Here is an 18,349-nt window from a genome sequence, read left to right on the forward strand (position 1 = left end):
AACAAAGTGCAAAAATAAATTAAACCAATAGATAAATACAGGCTGGGACAGGAGTTCCAGGCAAGCCTTTATGTGACACACTGCCTCAAAATGTAATCTGATAATTTTTCTTTTCTCTTTTAGAAAGCTATGGCTGATGAGATGGCTCATGGTTTGTTAAGACACTTGCCCAGATGAAATGACAATCTGAGCTCAATCTCCAGAAGCCATGGTAAAAGTAGGGATCTGACTACAGATGTCCTCTGAACTCCACAGCCATGCAAAGTGCTCCCTGCCAACTAATAGCACACCCCTCATGAATCCAATAAAGAAAAAATTCTTTGAGAATTGATTTGGACTTTTAAGAGACACCCAAACCTAGGAAGTAATAAGTAAAATTTGACAATATAGTTAAATTTATACAGGTAGCTTTCACCAGTGCTATGCAGGGTATTCAACTTAACCTTTATCTGCATAACAAACACTGGGTAAGCATGATGATGAAAGATAAGGATAGTGTGTCACAACTGCTTTTATCAAACTCAACACTGGGATCACTGATCGTCAGCAGCCCTCACTCACCTAAGTGTTCTTTACAGTATAAATAAACTTTGGGAACCAAATAAACAAAACAAAAACAAAATCAGGACCACAGGAAAAGCCTGTTAGCTTACAAAACTTGAAATACTATTTTGTTTACTTTAAAAGAATCCCAGCAGTTAACCAACACAGCAGTTTCTAGTCCTTAAGGAAACTACACAAGACTACATTTTATTCATCTTCATTTATAAATTAGTTGAAACATTAAAAAGAAAATCAGCCTCATATTTATATGAGGTAGAAGACAGTGTATTTCACACACACACACACAAAATCCACATTCATCTAGTAGGAATTTTAATGGTCCAAAATTCAGTTTTTTGTTTTTTTTTCTGGAGATCATCTTATTAGAAATCTATTACTAGTAGTGTGATTGAACAAGTCAAAAGTTAACTTTTTTGTCTGTTACCTCAGGGAATATCTCATATGGCTGCCTTGAGGCCTATTACACATGAGAACCTATGCTAGGTCTTAACTATCACAAAAACCCTAAAAAGATGCAGTTGTTGTCAGAACAACTTGGAATTAGATAGAAGGCCTGGGTCTTAATCCCAACTTGGTTACATCGACACCTGGGCGGGTGTTATTTATTTTACAGTCAATTTCCTTTATAGTGAAGAGGTCAACTGTACCTGTGTTTTTACATAAGAAAAACTACTTAAAGAGTTATGAAACATTACAAATACTTAACATAAATTTTTGTTTGATTGTTTCATGCTTGATCTCCAAAGTTCTCCAAGTGCCCCAAAAATGTCATTTTGCTTTGTAGCAGAAATTTTTCTTAATGCTTCAAAAATACAGGTTTGGAATTCAGTTTCTAAAATACCCATTTAATAACAGCACCATACTACAATTTGGTCCAAATAACAAATACAGCAAAAGAATACATGTATGGTTATTTGGGCAGCTAAGAAATAATCAAGCAAATACACAAAAGAAAAAAAACATATCTATCTATATAGAAGATAATAAGTTTCAACTTATACCAGTTTATCACTAAAGCTCACAGTTTTATATATAAACACTTTAAGAAATACTAAATGGCTTGTTAATTTGTTAATACTTGTTTAGGGAGAACCCAAAAAATAAATTCTAAAGAGAATAATACAAAAAAACCTCATGACAGTGTCAAATTGGCCCCTTATTTTTAAGAGAAGTAAGTAGCCTTTCAAAAACTATGCCAGCATTTGGGTGCCATTATTTTTTGTTTTTTAAGTAGCCTCATGATTCTGACAATATCTGAAGGAAAAAAACCTGATATGCTTGAAATCAGGTTGAATCAGCCATTTGGTATATCAAGTTTTCGAATATAAGGAAATTTACCTGTGAAGTATCAATACATAATTCTTTAAACTTGTAAAATCTGTTTTCCCTTGCCATCCCAGTATCTAGAAAAATTCTTGGTATAGATTAGGCAAATGGATAAACTTGCTTAGAGCCTGATTCTATCTCGTGTTATTTTACTACAAATGTTTACACTTAACCATTACTGCCTTGCTAGAGCTTAAGTCATTAAAATGGTGCCAGAGCAGCTGGGTATCACCTGTAAAAGAAAAAAATCTGTAAGACCTCCCTTTAAAATGTTCTGTTTTACACTTATAAGAAGCTATAGATCTGAATTTTGATTAGCACTGAATGTTACAGTTTCCATATTAGTTATGCTGCAAAGCACAACAATGCATCTCTAAAGTGAGGTTGACCCTCAAAACTGTCACACTAAGTGGTAATTTTAATGTTATCTTCTATTATCTATTTGAAGTCTTGAATACTAAGGTTTTCTTTCTCTTTGCATTATCATTGAAAATACAGTTAATTGTTTTGCAGAAAACTACAAAGATTACCCAGAGACAGACTAAGAATTCAAGATTTCAACATCAATATATACAGGTTAGACTTAACTTCATGAAACAGCTTTTCCAATCAAACTGGTCAGGTTATACATATTAAATAACTACAAATAAAGTAGTATTAGATCCTACCACAGTCATTTTAAGTCCTTGCCTTTCCACAGAACTCTTTAAAAACTGTGTTAATAAGCCAAAGTTTCTAATCCTTGGAGAACCTTCCCATTTTGTCTTTTCTATTAAGACTGAGTTTATTCCACAACATTTTTTTCAAGTTAGCTGTAAATACTCCACCCTCTCGATTGTGAAAGAACCAAATACAAAACACACACACATACACGCACAGAAACTTAGTCTGAGAGTTTGAATTTAGGTTAAGTCTTGGGGGCAGAGGCTGTGAGAGCTCCCTACAACAGGATAAAAAACGTTTAACGCTAACAGAGAACATTATCTTAAATAGAAAAGGAGATGCCGGAAAGAACCCGAGCCAGTTAAAGCAGCCGCCATCTTAAAATGCGGGATAGAAGTTAGAGCAAGAAAATGAGACTAAACCACTGGAGAGGTGGATCCACTCGCAAAATATTTCTGAAAAAAATTCTAGTTCTTGACAACTTATCAAACTACATCGACTTGCTCAAACAATCCTCTTTAAAGAAGGGTTTAAAGCAAAAACAGTCCCTCCATCCAGTTTCCCTGCACTGTCAACCCCCACCCTCGGGATCTTTCAGAAGGCTTTTTACACGGTTCCCGGTGCCTCAGATAAATAGCTTCGGGTGAGAGCAGCGACCACACAACACAGGAAGTGGCAACAGTGTCGGGCCACCTCCTCCCAACCCTACTTACTCTTGTGTAACTGCCCAGATTTGGTTAAGCTTCTGAACAGACTTCGTCACCACATTTTAGCGAACTGAGGTATGTTTGTCATACCCAGACTCTCAGTCAAGTTTGGAACAAAACGTTTTTCATCTGTTACATTCCTTTCTTTAGAATGCCAATAAGCCTTAGTAGCTGTAATAAGTTTTGAAGAACCAAGACTAGGAACCAGTACCATGACATTTGCCGAGGGCCTGTACACAATTCTACTTCCCAAACCTCTTAGGCAAAAAACCGAGGAGCCGAATAGCCACGCTCCCTCACCCATACTTACAGATTCTAGTGAAAGAAGCTAACATATTGCTTACCCAAACCATTCAGTTCCCTATCTTACAGCTCATTTCAAAGTGCACCTGCCTTTTCTTAACCCAAGAAAAGGTATTTTCAGAATTGTATCCACCAGCAGCCCCATGATTTTTTTCCTCTGGGCCCCAAGCCTCCTTTCTTCCCACGACCCTGTCGGCACCATTTAGTCCAAACTGCTCACCTTATTAATCCGTTTCAGCGCCATAGTCTGTGCTTTTCGCCGGGCTTCTCACTATCCCGAGGTGTACTCAAAGGTCCGGCCAAAACTCTTGATTATCCCGGCGGCGGGGAAGGGTTGTCTCTTCTTCTCACACCGGCTCTGCCAGACACAGGCGCCTTTTTGCAAAAACGGAGCAGGTCAGCGACTCGCCAGGGCCTTGGAGAAACCCTGCTGACTCCAGAACCCTGAAAACCGCCGCGATCCGGGCAGGGCGGGGCGGGGTGGCGGAGCCACCAGCTACCGAGATCCGCGCTTCGCCCCAGAGAGGGCGAGGGTGACGGGAAGCGCCGAGAGAGATGGTTACAAGTTTAACTTCCCGGCCTCTTGAAAGGAAGACGAGCCCCGGGTGGGAGAGGAAGAGGCGGAGGAGAAAGGGGTGGGTGCGGGGCAGGGTCCAGAGCCGGGCAGAGGAGGAGCCGGGGCCTAGTCGGCGCTAGGCCGGCGTCACTCGGGCAGAGAAAGGCAAGGGGGAGGGGAGCGGGCGGCTCCGGACCGACGCCGGGCTCCTTTCGGTTTCGGCTCCAAGGGACAGCGAGCCAGCACAAGGCAATGGGCCCCGGGTGCGCTCCCGTCCCCACAGCGAGGGCTGTTCTGGGTCGCCCCTGACACCACCGTACTCTCCGCCTCGCAGCGCGCTCCTGCGTGCGCGCGCCCGCCCGCTCGCTCGCTCGCCCGCCCGGCCACCACGCGCCCGGCGGCCGCGGAGCTCCGGCGCGAGGACGCGCCCATGCCCCCTCCCCCTGCGGCCGGGCCCCGGCTCCGCCGCCGGCCTCTCCCCACCCTACCCCACCCAGCCCCGAGGGCTGCCCGCTCGGGCCGCCCACAGCCCCCCGGGCACCGCGCCGGCCCCGGCCCGTCTCCCTCCCCTTTCCCGAGCTGTCCACACCCACGCGTACAGAGGGCCGGGGCCTCCCTCGAGCTGCGGCCTCGGCCTCCTCCCCGCGCGGCAGCTGGTGCCTCCCCGGCCCTACGGGGCTCACGCGCACGGCACAGCCACAAGATGTCCGCTCTGACGGAACTACTGCCAGCTGCCACGCTCCGCCCCTCCCCCCGCCTATTCACCGCCGCGTATCCGTCCGCCAACGCCGCCGTCGCGAGCGCGGGGCGAGCCGAGGGGTTCAAGGGGAGCGGTTTGCCTCCCTCGCCCGGGCCGAGTGGACGTGCCGCCCGCTTGCCGTCTCCCTGTCGGAACAGCACCTTCTCGCTAAAGCGATCGGAGGTCGGGCCGGGAGGGCGGGGGACGGAGGCGGGTCATGGGCTGAGGGGGAGGGTAGGCGAGTGGCGGAAACCCTTAAACTCAGAGAAGCATCGAGAACCGGAAGGAGACCTTAGGAGGAAGGTAATGGAAGCGGCAGCTGCGCGGTCGAGGCCCCACGCCCCTCCCTGAGTGGCCCCCCGTTTCCTCACTTGGGATGGAGGTGGCGGATCTCGCGAGAACCTCGTGGCAGGCTCGCCGGAGCTCCCGGTCTGCAATGACTTAAGGGCAGTTTTGTGCTCTCTTCCTGGCTCGGGACCCGCCCCCAAATCCGCAAGTTATCGCGAGATGCGCCGGCAAAACCCCCCTCCACCCCCCACGGGCTCTTACTGGGCGGATCTTGCGCGGGAAGCACCGCCCCTGAGTGCTTATGCTAGTGGGCGGGAGAGGAAATGGAATTCCCCCGGCCGGCCGTCGCGCGCCGACACGGCCCTCCCCCGGGCGTCCAATCGGGGAGGTGCTGTGGGCGGGGCCGCGGGGAGACTAGATGCCTTAGTCAAGGTGGAGTCGGTTCACGGCTTCTGCCGGTCCAGGTGATGGAGATTTCTTCCCGAGCTCCTCAGAGAGGGCTGAGCAGCGCGAAGAAGCTCCCCTCAAATTAGGAACAGCAAATTAAAACAGATCCAGGATGAGTGCTGATCGCACCGCCAAGTGCGGACACATGCGCGTTGTTAACCCCGAGGGGCCAATCTGAGAGCAGCGGCCTGCAGGGTTCTGCGTTTGCATAGCCTTAACAATACAGCTTTATTGTGATCGGATTGGGTAGAGCCTTGGAAAGGCAAAGTTAAGTATGGAACCGCAAGAGGAATATCCTAGAATCGTCTTTTCCTTCTGCTGTTTCAGTTTTTGAGCCCCAAAGTGACAAAATATTAGGGAATCGGTCTGGATTAAATCCTGGGGGTGGGATCTGTTAAGTGTGCCACTGCCCTGTTTTAGTCTGCCCTGCATAAAATGTAGAGGGCCGTTTGTCATCGAGAGTACTCTTTGGGTAAAAAGTAAGACTTTTAACTTTTGAAAGACATCCAAAAAGATCAACATGTTTAGGGTTTTCTAGTATCCTTAAATGACTCTACTTAAAGTGGAGGTCCTTCAGGACTACATGGAAATAATTTGAATTTTGAGAACCTGTTGCAGGCAATATTCCACAAGTAAAATGTTAAAGTCAATGTATAGCCGAAGAGTGACGTGTATACCATAGGTAATATCACTAGAGCAGTTAACGGAATGCAGCTGCCTCAACTACTCTCCACAGGAACACCTGGAGTCTTGTTTAAAATGCTGATTTTTATTTAGTAGGCCCGAGCAGAGGCCCGAGATTAGACTTACAACAAGCACCCAAGTGATAGAGATTACTTCATCAGAACCATTTTCTGAGTTAGTAAAACCCTCATTACTTACCTCATGCCCTACTGGACACCTCTGACCCTTTCTCCTCCCTGAACAGCCCATTATTCTCTCCTGGCTAACCAGTAGACACAAAGCAAAGAGTTAAGCATGGGGGTGGGAGGAGAACCCCAGATCTGAGTTCTTGCTTATTGCTTTCTATTTATGATACTGGTCTGGTTCCACATATTATAGGTTTGTTTCTTCACCACCACGTTAGATGTAATAATGCCTGTCCTTTGTCACAAAGTTGCTGTGTTTTAATGTCATAATGTGAAAAGACACTGTAGGCTGTTATTGGTTATATCAATGCTGTTTTAAGATAGCGTACAAATAATGGGTTCCCCTGTGACAGTGTCATGTATATGTCACACTTTGTTCTTGTTACCCTACACACACTGCTGCTCCTCCTTGCTATCAGTCACAACTCAGATATTTAACAGGCCAGTGTGAATGTGAAACATTTTGAAATATATATATATGTATATTAAAATAGATTATATCTATGAAAATTATGTGCCGGGCATGACACTTGTTCTCTTTTACAAATGAAGAAACTGGGCACAGATTGCTGTTACACCAAGGGGACAGAGCTATTAAGTGGGAGAAGTGGAATTTGAATGTAAGTATTCAATTTCAGAGTCGTTTGTTTGGCTTCTCTTTCCCTTGGTTTGTTTTTCAGAAGCCAGGGTGCACAGATTAGTGAGGACTACTGGGACCTACCAACCAGAAACTCAACACACGGGGAGGACAATGAAGCAGACTTCAAAGAAACCAGTTCCTGTTGCCCTCATCTAACAAGCTTCAACAGAGAAGTACACTGACACTTTACTGCTATGCAATAAAGCACAGCAAACCGGGAAAAATTGTGGTCAGAGTTCTTATATCTAAGAGTATGTGGGCAGTTCAGTAGAGCTGTTGACCCTGCTCAAATGTTTCATATGTGAATCCACCCTCACATACTCGGAAATTCATACTCTAGATGAGACATTGGAAGTAGTCAGCGTTAAAGAAAAGCAAACATGGTATGAGGGATTTTAATAGACGCTATAGTGTCTAGGAATATAGGTCAATTGGTACAATGTCTGTTTAGCATGCATGAAGCCCAAGGTTCAGTTCCTAGCACCTATAAAAAGGAATGGTAGCAGCATAGCTATAATCCCGGTCCTTGAACTTGAGTGTGTGTGTGTGTGTGTGTGTGGGGGGGGGGGTTGGAGTTTCTCCTTACCTTGTATCTAGTTCAAGGTCTGCTTGAGATGTGTAAGACCCTAACTGAAGAAATAAAACACAGTAGGGTCTAGTTGGTTAATAAAGACCCAAACTTTGAATTGATGATAAGGGAAATGATATGTCTAGTATTTATTAGAATTGTAATGTGGTGATACAAACTTACACACATTGAAAAGTAGGTTTGGCTAATACTCTGTTTATCTCCTACATCATTAGTTGAAGACGTGCAAAGTGATAAGGAAAAGATAAGATATAGAATTTTAACTGGGCATAGAATTGAAGGCCTGTCATCCCAACCTTTGGAGGTAGAGGCAGAACCTAAGAGTTGGAGCTGGAGAGATGGATGAAGAGTTAAGAACTCTTGTTGCTCTTCCAGAGAACCAGGTTCAGTACCCAGCATCTTCATGGTGGTTCACGATCATCAGTAACTCCAGTTCCAGTGGATCTGATACCTTCTGGCCTCCGTGGGCAACAGGTATGCATGTAAGATAGAAATACATATTAAAAATACACACGCACACACGCACTCGCGTAGGTAAAACATTCATACCATAAAAATTTGAGGCCAGCATATATGACTAGACTGTCTAAAACAAAAATAGTGTACCCTTACTCAATATATACCATATACAGAATAAAGTATTTATATGAATTTCTATTTGAAGCTCATTTGCATATTCTGCAAAAAGGTGATTTGAAGCCTAAGTGAAACAAATATGTGGTTTTCATAAAAATACAACTAATTTTATACTCTCTAGTTTACCATATCATTTTGTAAGGTTGAGTGAACTTCCTTCAGGAAGTTGTGTTTTGCTGGGCGTGGTGTCATTCCTCTAATTCTGGCACTGGGGAACCGGAGGAATGAGCGCACCAGCTAGAGCCAACCTGGGCTATAGAATGGCATTGTTTTTAAACAGAAGCTGTGCTTTCATGTTGAGAACAGTATTTTGACATTAAATTGGTAGGGTTCAGGCTGTCATGAGCCATGCACAAATCTTTGTGATTAAAAAATAGTGTTTTTCTCCACACAAAACATATATATAAATGTTCATAGTAGTTAAATCATAACATTCAAAAACAAGCAACCTAGATCCTTTCCAGTTGATTTAGGTTATTCATCAATGAAACAGAATTGCACTAAACGGAAGAGAATACTGGTATATAGTAGTACACACGTGTGATCCTAGAACTAAAGGAGGATCGTGAGTTTTAAGGTCGGCCTGGGCTACTCCTGAGGTCTAGGCCAGGCTAGATGAGATATGCAGAAAGAAATGGGAAGGAAAACATTACAAACCCATCTAAACTATTCGAGAAGGAATCCCAGCAAACGAAAATGTAAACAAGAAAGCTTTTTCCCCCTTTTTTGGGCATAAATATACTTTCTTATGCATATGTGTGTGCAAACAATTATTAAGCAATCACCTTTCTTACTCTTGTCATGTTATACAATACTTATTAGCACTTCATCAGTATTTTATATATTATTAATTTCATTGAGTAGTCCAGTTAGAAGTAAACATTAATCAAGGGCCTTATCTGGGGAAGGGACAGTGCCCCCAAAGCGATATGAAAAATATTATGATGCCCAACCTTGATGGAACACTCAGCTTGACTGGGTAGAGGGATGCCCAGATGGTTGGTAAAACATTATTTCTGGTGTATCCATGGTGTGTTCTTGGAAAAGCTTATCCTTTGAATCAATGAACTGAGACCAAAGACTGGCCTCAACACAAATAAGAAAATTTCAATCCATGTAGATTCTGAATAAAATAAAGTGGCAGAGGAAGGGAAATTTGTTTCTTATATTCTCCTTCTCTGGCCCTAAAATGGACACCAATACTTCTGGATTTCTGACCTTTGGATTCACTAGGAAGCTTTTATTGCATTCTCCCTTCTCCCCCCAGGCCTTCAGACTAGGGCTGAATTCCACCACTTGCTCATCATTTAAGCAGCATAATTTCAGACTTTGTGATCTCCATGATAGTGTCAGAGCCATTTCCACTGTTTCTTTAGAAAACTCTAATTATTGTGTTCCTCTTTTCTCAGGCAAGGCAGGACTATTGCCTTAGAACACAGAATTCAGTCTTACATTATTATACTCACTTTGTTTCATAAAACTTAATTATTTTGTATTTGTTAGCTTGCAATACTGTCACTATAACATTGTTCCTATATCTGAAAGTCATTCTGCCGTTCAGCCAACACTTATTTACAAGTATAGTTTTTAAAAACAAGCTCAGAGGTTGTTTTAAAAATAACCATTGTGAGATGGTTCAGTAGTTTAAAGCACTGGCCTCTCTTCCAAAGGACCTGGGTTCTATTCCCAGCACCCACTTTGTGGTTCACAGCCATCTGTAACTGCAGACCTATGGGATCAAATGCCCTCTTTTGGCAACCACAGGCACCAGAATGCATGCAGTGCACAGACGTATATAAGCAAAATACCCATACTCATTAAAAAAAAAAAAGACAAAACACCAAATCCACTTATAATCCAAGGCAGCTTTTGATGTGGGATCCAGTAGGTTAAGTGCCTATCCATAACTGTCACCCAGTGACCTTTATACATTTGAATAGGTTGCATGGGGTTCTGGAAAGAAATGTTATGTTGTGGTTCTTTGGTTTTGTTTCCTTTAAGATTAGGCCTAACTATGTAGCTCAAGCTGACCTCAAAGCCATTATGTTACGAGCTGGCCTAAAAGTTATGAATTTTCTGCATCTGCTTCTGGAGTGCTGATTTCACAGGGGTGATCACCATGCCTGACTCAGACCAACGGTTTCTAACCAGAATAGTATTCATGTATATCACTTTTTAAAAGTTTTTTTTATTTATTTATTTTTTATTTTTTAAAAGACAGGGTTTTTATAAAGTCCTGGCCATCAGTGGAACTATATAGACCAGGCTGGTCTCAAATCACAAAGATCTGCTTGCCTTTATCTCCCTAGCTCGGGGATTGAAGGTGTTCACTACTATCCTGGGCTTAACCCAAGGGAGTTAATCAGAGAATATGTCTGTGAGAAAAAAAAAAGTTGTTATTAAGTGAAAAAGTAGGACAAAGCTGGAAACAAAAAAAGGGAAAGTTCATAGGAGATAAATAAACATTGAAAGTATCAAGATGACTTAGTAAATTTGGGAAGCAATAAGTATTTTGCTGTGTGTGCCTATATATGCAGTCATGTACATGTACCCTTGAGACAAGACTGAAATATGGGATTCAATCTTGAGTTCTGAAGTGGATGAGATGAACTTTTTTTTTTTTAACAAAAAAAGGCTTGATTGGATTTCGTTCATAAAATATGTCTATGATAGCCTTGTAGAGGACATATGGAAGTGTGATGGGAGAGTCTTTGAGAAGCCCACACTCATGCTTTCAGGTACATTTCTTTTAACCTGTACGTTTACAGCATTAACTATAACCTGGACTTGTAAGCCAAATGAGCCCTTTCTTCTTTAAGTTGTATTTTGTCAAGGTGTTGGAACTTTGATAGTTCTAGATTGGGGGGGCGGGGAGGCAGTAGTTAGTTTAGAATAAAGGAATTGCTTTTTTCCTTTTCTTTCCAAATATGCCACAGCTTTTTTTTTTTTTTACAGCTTTATGGAACCATAAATAGAATGTAACAAATTATTGTGTGCTTAAAACATACAACTTTAGCAACCTGCATTTGTATAGACCAGTGAAAGTACCATTCAAAATACAGGATGGGACTGTGTGCCTTTTTTTTTTTTTTTCTACTTGTTTTTTAAGCTTTATTTATGTATTTTATGTATGTGAGTCACCATTGGCTGTCTTCAGACACAGCAGAAAAGGGCATGGGATCCCATTACAGATGGTTGTTACCACCATGTGGTTGCTGGGACTTGAACTCAGGACCTCTGGAAGAGCAGTTAGTGCTTTTAACCGCTGAGCCATCTCTCCAGGTCCTACTTTCTGTGTGTTTTTGCCCCATCTTCCTTTTCAAAGGAAACCATTTACCTGTTTTCATTTTTTATAGATTACTTTGCATTTTCTTTTTTAAGTTTTTTCTTTTTTTCCGAGACAGGGTTTTCTCTGGGTAGCCCTGGCTGTCCTGGAACTCAGAGATCCGCCTGCCTCTGCCTCCCAAGTGCTGGGACTAAAGGCGTGTGCCACCACTGCCTGGCCTTTTTTAAGTTTTTTTTTTTTTTTCATATTTTAAAATATTTGTTTTGTGGTTTGTTTGTTTGTTTGTTTGTTTGTTTGTTTTCTGTGTGGGCATGTGTGCCGTGGTCAGAAGGCAATTGTCAAATGCCAGTTTTCTCTTTCCCATGGTAGGTCCTGGAGAGTGAGTTTAGATTGTCAGACTTGGTGGCAGTCACTTTTCCATGATGAGGCATCTTGTCAGCCCTTCTTTGCATTTTCTAGCACTTTATTTGAGTTACACAGAAGGCCCTCTTTTCTGTTTTCTTTCACATAATATAATTATCAGATTTATCTATGATGACAGAGCTCTCCAAACTTCACTGATTTACAGAGACAACTAAAGCTGCAGTTACTGGAGAACTGGACTTCATAAAACTTTTGCTACAGAATAAAGTTTACAATATTGACTTTTGTTTCTCAAGGTTCCCTAAGGTTGAGAAACTCAAGTCTTACTACTAAATAAGAGGAAATGCTAACTCATTTCTGGGAACTCAGGCAACAGTGTAAAAATATATGTATTTAGGGTAGAACTCGAAAAGATGTTATTCATAAACTTGTGCTGGGTGTGAAAACAAAATAGAAAAATAAAATATTTACAGAAAACCAAAATTCTATACAACCAAAGTTGTATTCATTTAAAGGAAATTAAAATCAAACGGGCCAGGCGGTGGTGGTGCACGCCTTTGATCCCAGTACTTGGGAGGCAGAGGGAGGATCAGGAATTCAAAGCTGGTTTTGGTACAGTTTGAGGCTAGCCTGGACTCCAAGAGATTCTGTTTCAAATTAACATAAGAAGAGCGAAAAAATACATTAGGAGACATTTTTTTTTTTTTGAGATTTTGTTTTTATGTATTAAGTGCTGCTACCCAAAGTTACCACCAGCCAGTTAGTGGAATGCTATGGTAGCTTACACATAAGCACAAAGACTGAGGTAGAGCTAAGGCAGCTTGTCCGCTACCAAGAGAAACTTGGATTTTTAAAGAAGAACAGAACTACCTTACATTCTGTGTCTAAATATATACACATTTAAAAGAAACATCATACAGTTTTAAGTTATAAACAAGTTTCTTCAAATAGTTCATGTTTCTCAAAGATAGGGAATCTAAGATCTCAGGGCCCCATCTGGTGAAGGTCTTCCTTCTTTATCTTAACATGGCTGAAAGACCAGCGAACACATGGAAGACCTGGAGAAAAGGTACAGACTATACACTTCATCTTTTGAGAACCAACTCACTCACTGGATGCCTTTAATCCATTCCTGAAGGCAAAGGCCTCACCACCTAACCACCACCCATTACACACTATCCTTCAGGGACTGCTGAACCGAGGATTGCTTTCAACACAAGAACTTTGGAGGACATATTCAAACGCGTAGGCATCAGAGAACTGCAATGCTAAGAAGTAAGGCAGGTAACATGCAGGTGAGCAGTGGCTCCCTTTCAGGAGCTCCTCCATGCATGCAAGCCAAGAGGAAACTGATGATACAAGTTGAAAAGTGATTCTCGCCGGGCGTGGTGGCGCACGCCTTTAATCCCAGCACTCGGGAGGCAGAGGGAGGCGGATTTCTAAGTTCGAGGCCAGCCTGGTCTACAGTGTGAGTTCCAGGACAGCCAAGGCTACACAGAGAAACCCTGCCTCGAAAAACCAAAAAAAAAAAAAAAAAAAAAAAGAAAAGTGATTCTCTGAAGCAAGTTTGGAAGTTTGGTTTTTCTATTTCTCATGGGGTCTGTCTTTCCCCCGTGAGTTGAGCTTGTTTCTGTAATGACTATGACCAGCAGAATACAGTAAAAATGATGCTTCTCTGTGTCTACAACCAGACCTTAAATAATTACAAGCCCTTACTTCCTGCCCCTTAGTCAGGGAGGCCAGGATAGTCTAACCATGCTCAAGAGACATATCAGACAGGTGAATGAAGGGCCTCAAGCCAAGGCTATCACTGAGTACTACTGGAGAGCCTCAAAACAATGGCACAGGGAACAGAAGTCATCTATGTGAGTCAGATCTAAATTCCAGACCCAGCTTCTGAGATATAAGTACCCTAAGTTATTACTGGTGACAGCTAACATGGTATCATGAATTGCAGCCTAGTATTGAATGGGAAGAACCTAGAAAGTATTTTTTTTTTCAAAATGCTTTTGACAACTCATACATGTATTCAATGTATGTTGATATATACACTCCCTCTCAGACCATTCAACACATCTCCTTCTCACCTTCATCTTTTCCTAGCAAATGTTTATTAGTTAATGCCCTATATAATCACTTTGCCAATCAATTTTACAAATCAGATGGATCTTAGTAGTCTGTGAATTTTTGTCTTAATGAGACTATAGATCCTCTTAGAGGTAACATCTTTTTAATAACGTAAAAATTTCTGAAGATTAAAAAATCTCATTAAAATTATTAAATCAATGTGTTATCAATTGCCTGCTAGAATTTCTTCAATTAAAATCAAACTGTTTGTTCTTTAACCCTAGTCTTGGTTTTCAAAAATCAGTTCCTATCTTAGCTGGCCTGTCTGGGGTAAATACATATTTCTAGTCACCTCAATATATTCATCTCTGTCTTTCATATTTTTCCTTCACCAATCTCTAGTATACACTGCATTTTAAATTTTATTATGCACTTTTATCACTAATATGATGATTCCATAGGTTAACTAGAATTAATATTTCATCCAAATATTTACTGAGGACCTATGAGGTGACTAGTTATAAATAAGGAAGCAGCATCAGACAGGCTAAGTGACTTACCAGAGGTGACAGATCTGTATAATTATCAGCCCTGTGACTCTAACATCAGCATTCTTCTCATTCTCTATGATGACTCTCATCAACTCATATTTGGTCCATTATTATAGATAAAAATAGACCAGAGCTTATAGGGCCTGAATCATTTTAGGCTCCAACTAAAACCTGGTGAGCATAGTGTGCTAATGGCCTTGGTCTACCTCTCATACGATAAAGAAAAATAACAAAATAATCTCACTTTTCTTTTGTTTTGTGAGACAGGGTTTCTCTGTATAGCCCTGGCCCTGGCTGTCCTGGAACTCACTCTGTAGACCAGGCTGGCCTCGAACTCAAAAATCTGCCTGCCTCTGCCTCCCGAGTGCTGGGATTAAAGGCGTGTATCACCACACCAGGCTTGCCTTGTTAATTCAGAGATCCAACTGCCTCTGCTTCTTGAGTGCTGGTACTAAAGGTATGTGCCATCATACCAGCCAAGCTTGGTTTTCAAGCAGCTGATCATATTGTCTAAGTTTGTATGCATAGCTGCTTTTGTTTATTGCATATACCAATATTGTCTCACTCTGCCAACTAAGTTGAATAGAATTCTTTACTAAGGTAGGATGACTGAAACAAATATTGCTGTATGATCTAGGTCATAGTTGAAGCCCTTAAGAGATTATTCCATCCCCCTCCCCCCTCACCTATATATTAGTGGACTAGTGGATTAGTTCTCTGGGTCAGAGACCATAAAGAGGAAACTTGGTGAAAAATCCTACATTCCAAATATTATTCATTCTATTGAATAGCAGCACTCTTCTGTTAACTCCTGCCAGTTCCTTTTCTCTACCTTTTGGTTTCATGTTGTAAGAAGCCTAAACTTGGAGCTCAAGAGATGGCTCAGCTGGTAAGGACCCATGTACTGGTTATGTATCTGTGACCCAATGCTGAGAGCCACAGATTCCTAAAGCTCATTGCCCAGCCACCCTATCCAAATTCATGAGCCATGTACCACACTAAACACACACACACACACACACACACACACACACACACACACACACACGGTGGAGCTGGCGAGGGACAGAGAGGGAGAGAGATTCGCAGGAACGTGTATATACAGCACACATAGAGCCTTAAGTTGCCAGTAAATACCATGGTTCATTCACTAAAGCCATGCTTCTGGGGAAGCAGCCCTCACTTTCACACTTGACCTACTTTTCAAAGTGAGCTCCAAAGTCATAGGAACCTAAAAACTCTATCAGTGAGGTATTAGGTCTAAGAAAACTACCAACAAAATGCAAATAGGGGCATTCTAAAAAAATATGTACAAGAATTTCTTATTCCTACCAGTATGCTCTCAACCAAATAGTAAAAACCTATCCAATACGCACTAAGAGTAACATGGATAAATTGTGGTATACTGATAGAATAGTATAAAACAGTGAAATAAATGTACAGCTGCTACAAGTACCAACATGAATAAATCTCACAAAGATACACAAAGCCAGACACAAAATATACTATGTATAATTTAATATACATAAAGGTTAAGTACTAGTAAATCCAATATTTTATCTTAAAATTCGGAATATAGTGACTTACAGACAGATGAGTAATAATTAAGAGACAGTAATATAGTTGTGTACGTGGTGGCTATATAATTATCTTTATGATGCCATTGGTGCAGAGCAATTGTGTATGTTTCTGTATGTATGCCATGCTTCCATTAAATGTTTATTTAAAATAAATTCATCTAAGGGCTGAAGAAATGGTAGATAAAAATATTTCTTGATATCTACATGGGGATCCTTTAAGAATTTTATACTTACCAAAATCTTGAGTGCACAATAGACATACCAAGTATTGACATTTGGACTATAATAATTAGGCTGCCATATTATCTATGTAAAAAAAAAAAAACAAAAGAAAAGCTGATATATGCATATAATTCTAGCACTTGGGAGGCAAAGGTAGGAGGAGTGTGATTTTGAAGTTAGCTTGGGCTACATAAGACTCTGTCTTGTTTTTTTTTTTAAGATTTATTTTATATATGTGAGTACACTGTCACTGTCTTCATACACACCAGAAGAGGGTATTAGATCCCATTGTAGATGGTTGTGAGCCACCATGTCGTTGCTGGGAATTGAACTCAGGACCTCTGGAGGAACAGTCAGTGCTCTTAACCGCTGAGCCATCTCTCCAGCCCATTCTTGGGTTTTTTTTTAAAGGTGACATTTTAGAGCCAATAAACCCAGAATTTGTTGAATACTGTGTCATAACATAGTCAGATAAGCATGCCAGTTCTCTTTAGAACGTATTATTTTCAAGTGTGTGTCTTATGAATACCCAATGGTTTAGCTTCCACATTTATTTCCTGCTAACCCTGGTTTCAAAGAAGAATAATAAGACTAAGTTTAATAAATCACTGCTAGAATTTAAAAAAAAAAGAATGCCCAATGTTTTAGAGTTCTAGAAGAACAGACTTATAGAATGAATCTGTCTATTCATCTGTCCGTCAGTCCATCTACCCATCTGTGTGACTATCATCCATCTTTGTCCTCTCTGTCTCTAACTAGTTTATTATTTTAGAATGGCTGACAGGCTATGGTCCAGCTAGTCCAACATGGCCGTCTACCAATGGATGGTCCTTGAACCCAGTAGCTATTCAGTCTATGAAACTGGATGTCTCAGCTGGGCTTCAATATACACCTGTATACCAAAGAAGTGGGCTCTAATGCTAGTGAAGGAATGGACTTGCCAGAGAGAGGGAGAATTAGACAGAAAAGCTTCCTTCTTCCATGTCCTTTATATAGGCTAACAGCAGAAGGTGTGGTCCAGATTAAATATAGACCTTCCTACTTCAAAAGATCTGGATTAAAGTTGGGTCTTCCCACTTCAAGTTGTTTAAGAAAAAATTCCTTACAGGAGTACCCAGCTGCTTGAGTTTCAGTTAATATCAGATATAGTCCAGCTAGCCAATAAAGTAGACTGTTACAATAAAAATACTGGAAATGTACCAGATGTATTTGCAAGATTAGACTATCTGCATCCATTTAAAAGAAATAAAAATAAGAGGGTGAACAGTCAGTCAGTGACTAAATGCACCAGCTGCTCTACCGAAGGCCTGGGTTTGAGTTCCAGCATTTACACAGGGGCTTACAACAGTCTGTAACTCTAGTCCCTAGGCATCTGATGCCCTTTTCTGGTCTTCATAACTACCAGGCATGCACGTGGTACACAGACATACATGCAGGCAAAACAGACACAGTAAAAAAAGAAATTTAAAGAGAAAAGAAGTGAAACAGGATATAAATTTTGATGGGACTCTAAGACTATCCTTTAACATAGCTGGTGCCATTCAACAGAAACAGCTAATATTATATGATCCATACTTTTCTAAATTTCAAGGAAAAAAAGTTTTAGGCATATAAGCTTCCATGTAAAATATCAAGCCGGTATCTACAAATACTGCTGAGAGGAAGCTAATCCCATACACACACACACACACACCCCTGTAATTCTTTTTATATGGAATTCAAAAACATTCAAAGGAAAACAACAATTGCAGTGGTGGTATTGCCAAGTGTGGCTCGAAAGAATACTGAGTCTCTCTGGGTATTGGACATACCCTATGTGGTGACAATGGTGTCTGAGTACACTGAATTGTAATCTGGCACTTGAATATTTGTGTTTCTAAGACAGGTTTCTATTTTTTATCCCAAATGAAAAACTGTAGAGGTCTTAAGAATGTCATTCAACATAGCCTATTT

At 41.3% G+C, this 18,349-nt stretch overlaps 1 protein-coding gene and 1 long non-coding RNA gene across 9 annotated transcripts in view; one reads left to right on the forward strand and one right to left on the reverse strand.

Moving 5' to 3' along the window:
• The window catches only part of Ube2d3 (ubiquitin conjugating enzyme E2 D3), a 29,462-nt gene extending 24,126 nt beyond the window's left edge, over positions 1 to 5,336 (reverse strand). For 4 of the 8 annotated variants that reach the window (XM_021157297.3, XM_029474944.2, XM_085835503.1 and 1 more), the window contains exons 1-2: positions 4,719 to 5,013; positions 3,784 to 3,938 (exon numbers count right to left, since the gene is read on the reverse strand). In XM_021157297.3, the coding sequence (XP_021012956.1) occupies positions 3,784 to 3,807 (24 nt within the window). In that variant the 5' untranslated portion in view covers positions 3,808 to 3,938; positions 4,719 to 5,013. Of the gene's footprint in view, positions 1 to 3,783; positions 3,939 to 4,718; positions 5,090 to 5,229 lie in introns of those variants that run through there. The other 4 variants (XM_029474946.2, XM_085835501.1, XM_085835502.1 and 1 more) reach the window with 3 other exon arrangements.
• LOC115030645 (uncharacterized) lies at positions 5,087 to 13,524 on the forward strand. The gene is made up of 4 exons (XR_015046664.1): positions 5,087 to 5,161; positions 7,143 to 7,275; positions 8,067 to 8,165; positions 12,182 to 13,524. It is a non-coding gene; the product is annotated as an uncharacterized LOC115030645 (long non-coding RNA).
• Positions 13,525 to 18,349: the final 4,825 nt, after the last annotated feature.

Source organism: Mus caroli, unplaced genomic scaffold, assembly GCF_978045245.1.
Source record: "Mus caroli unplaced genomic scaffold, Mus_caroli_1 scaffold_3, whole genome shotgun sequence".
Taxonomy (NCBI): Eukaryota; Metazoa; Chordata; class Mammalia; order Rodentia; family Muridae; genus Mus; species Mus caroli.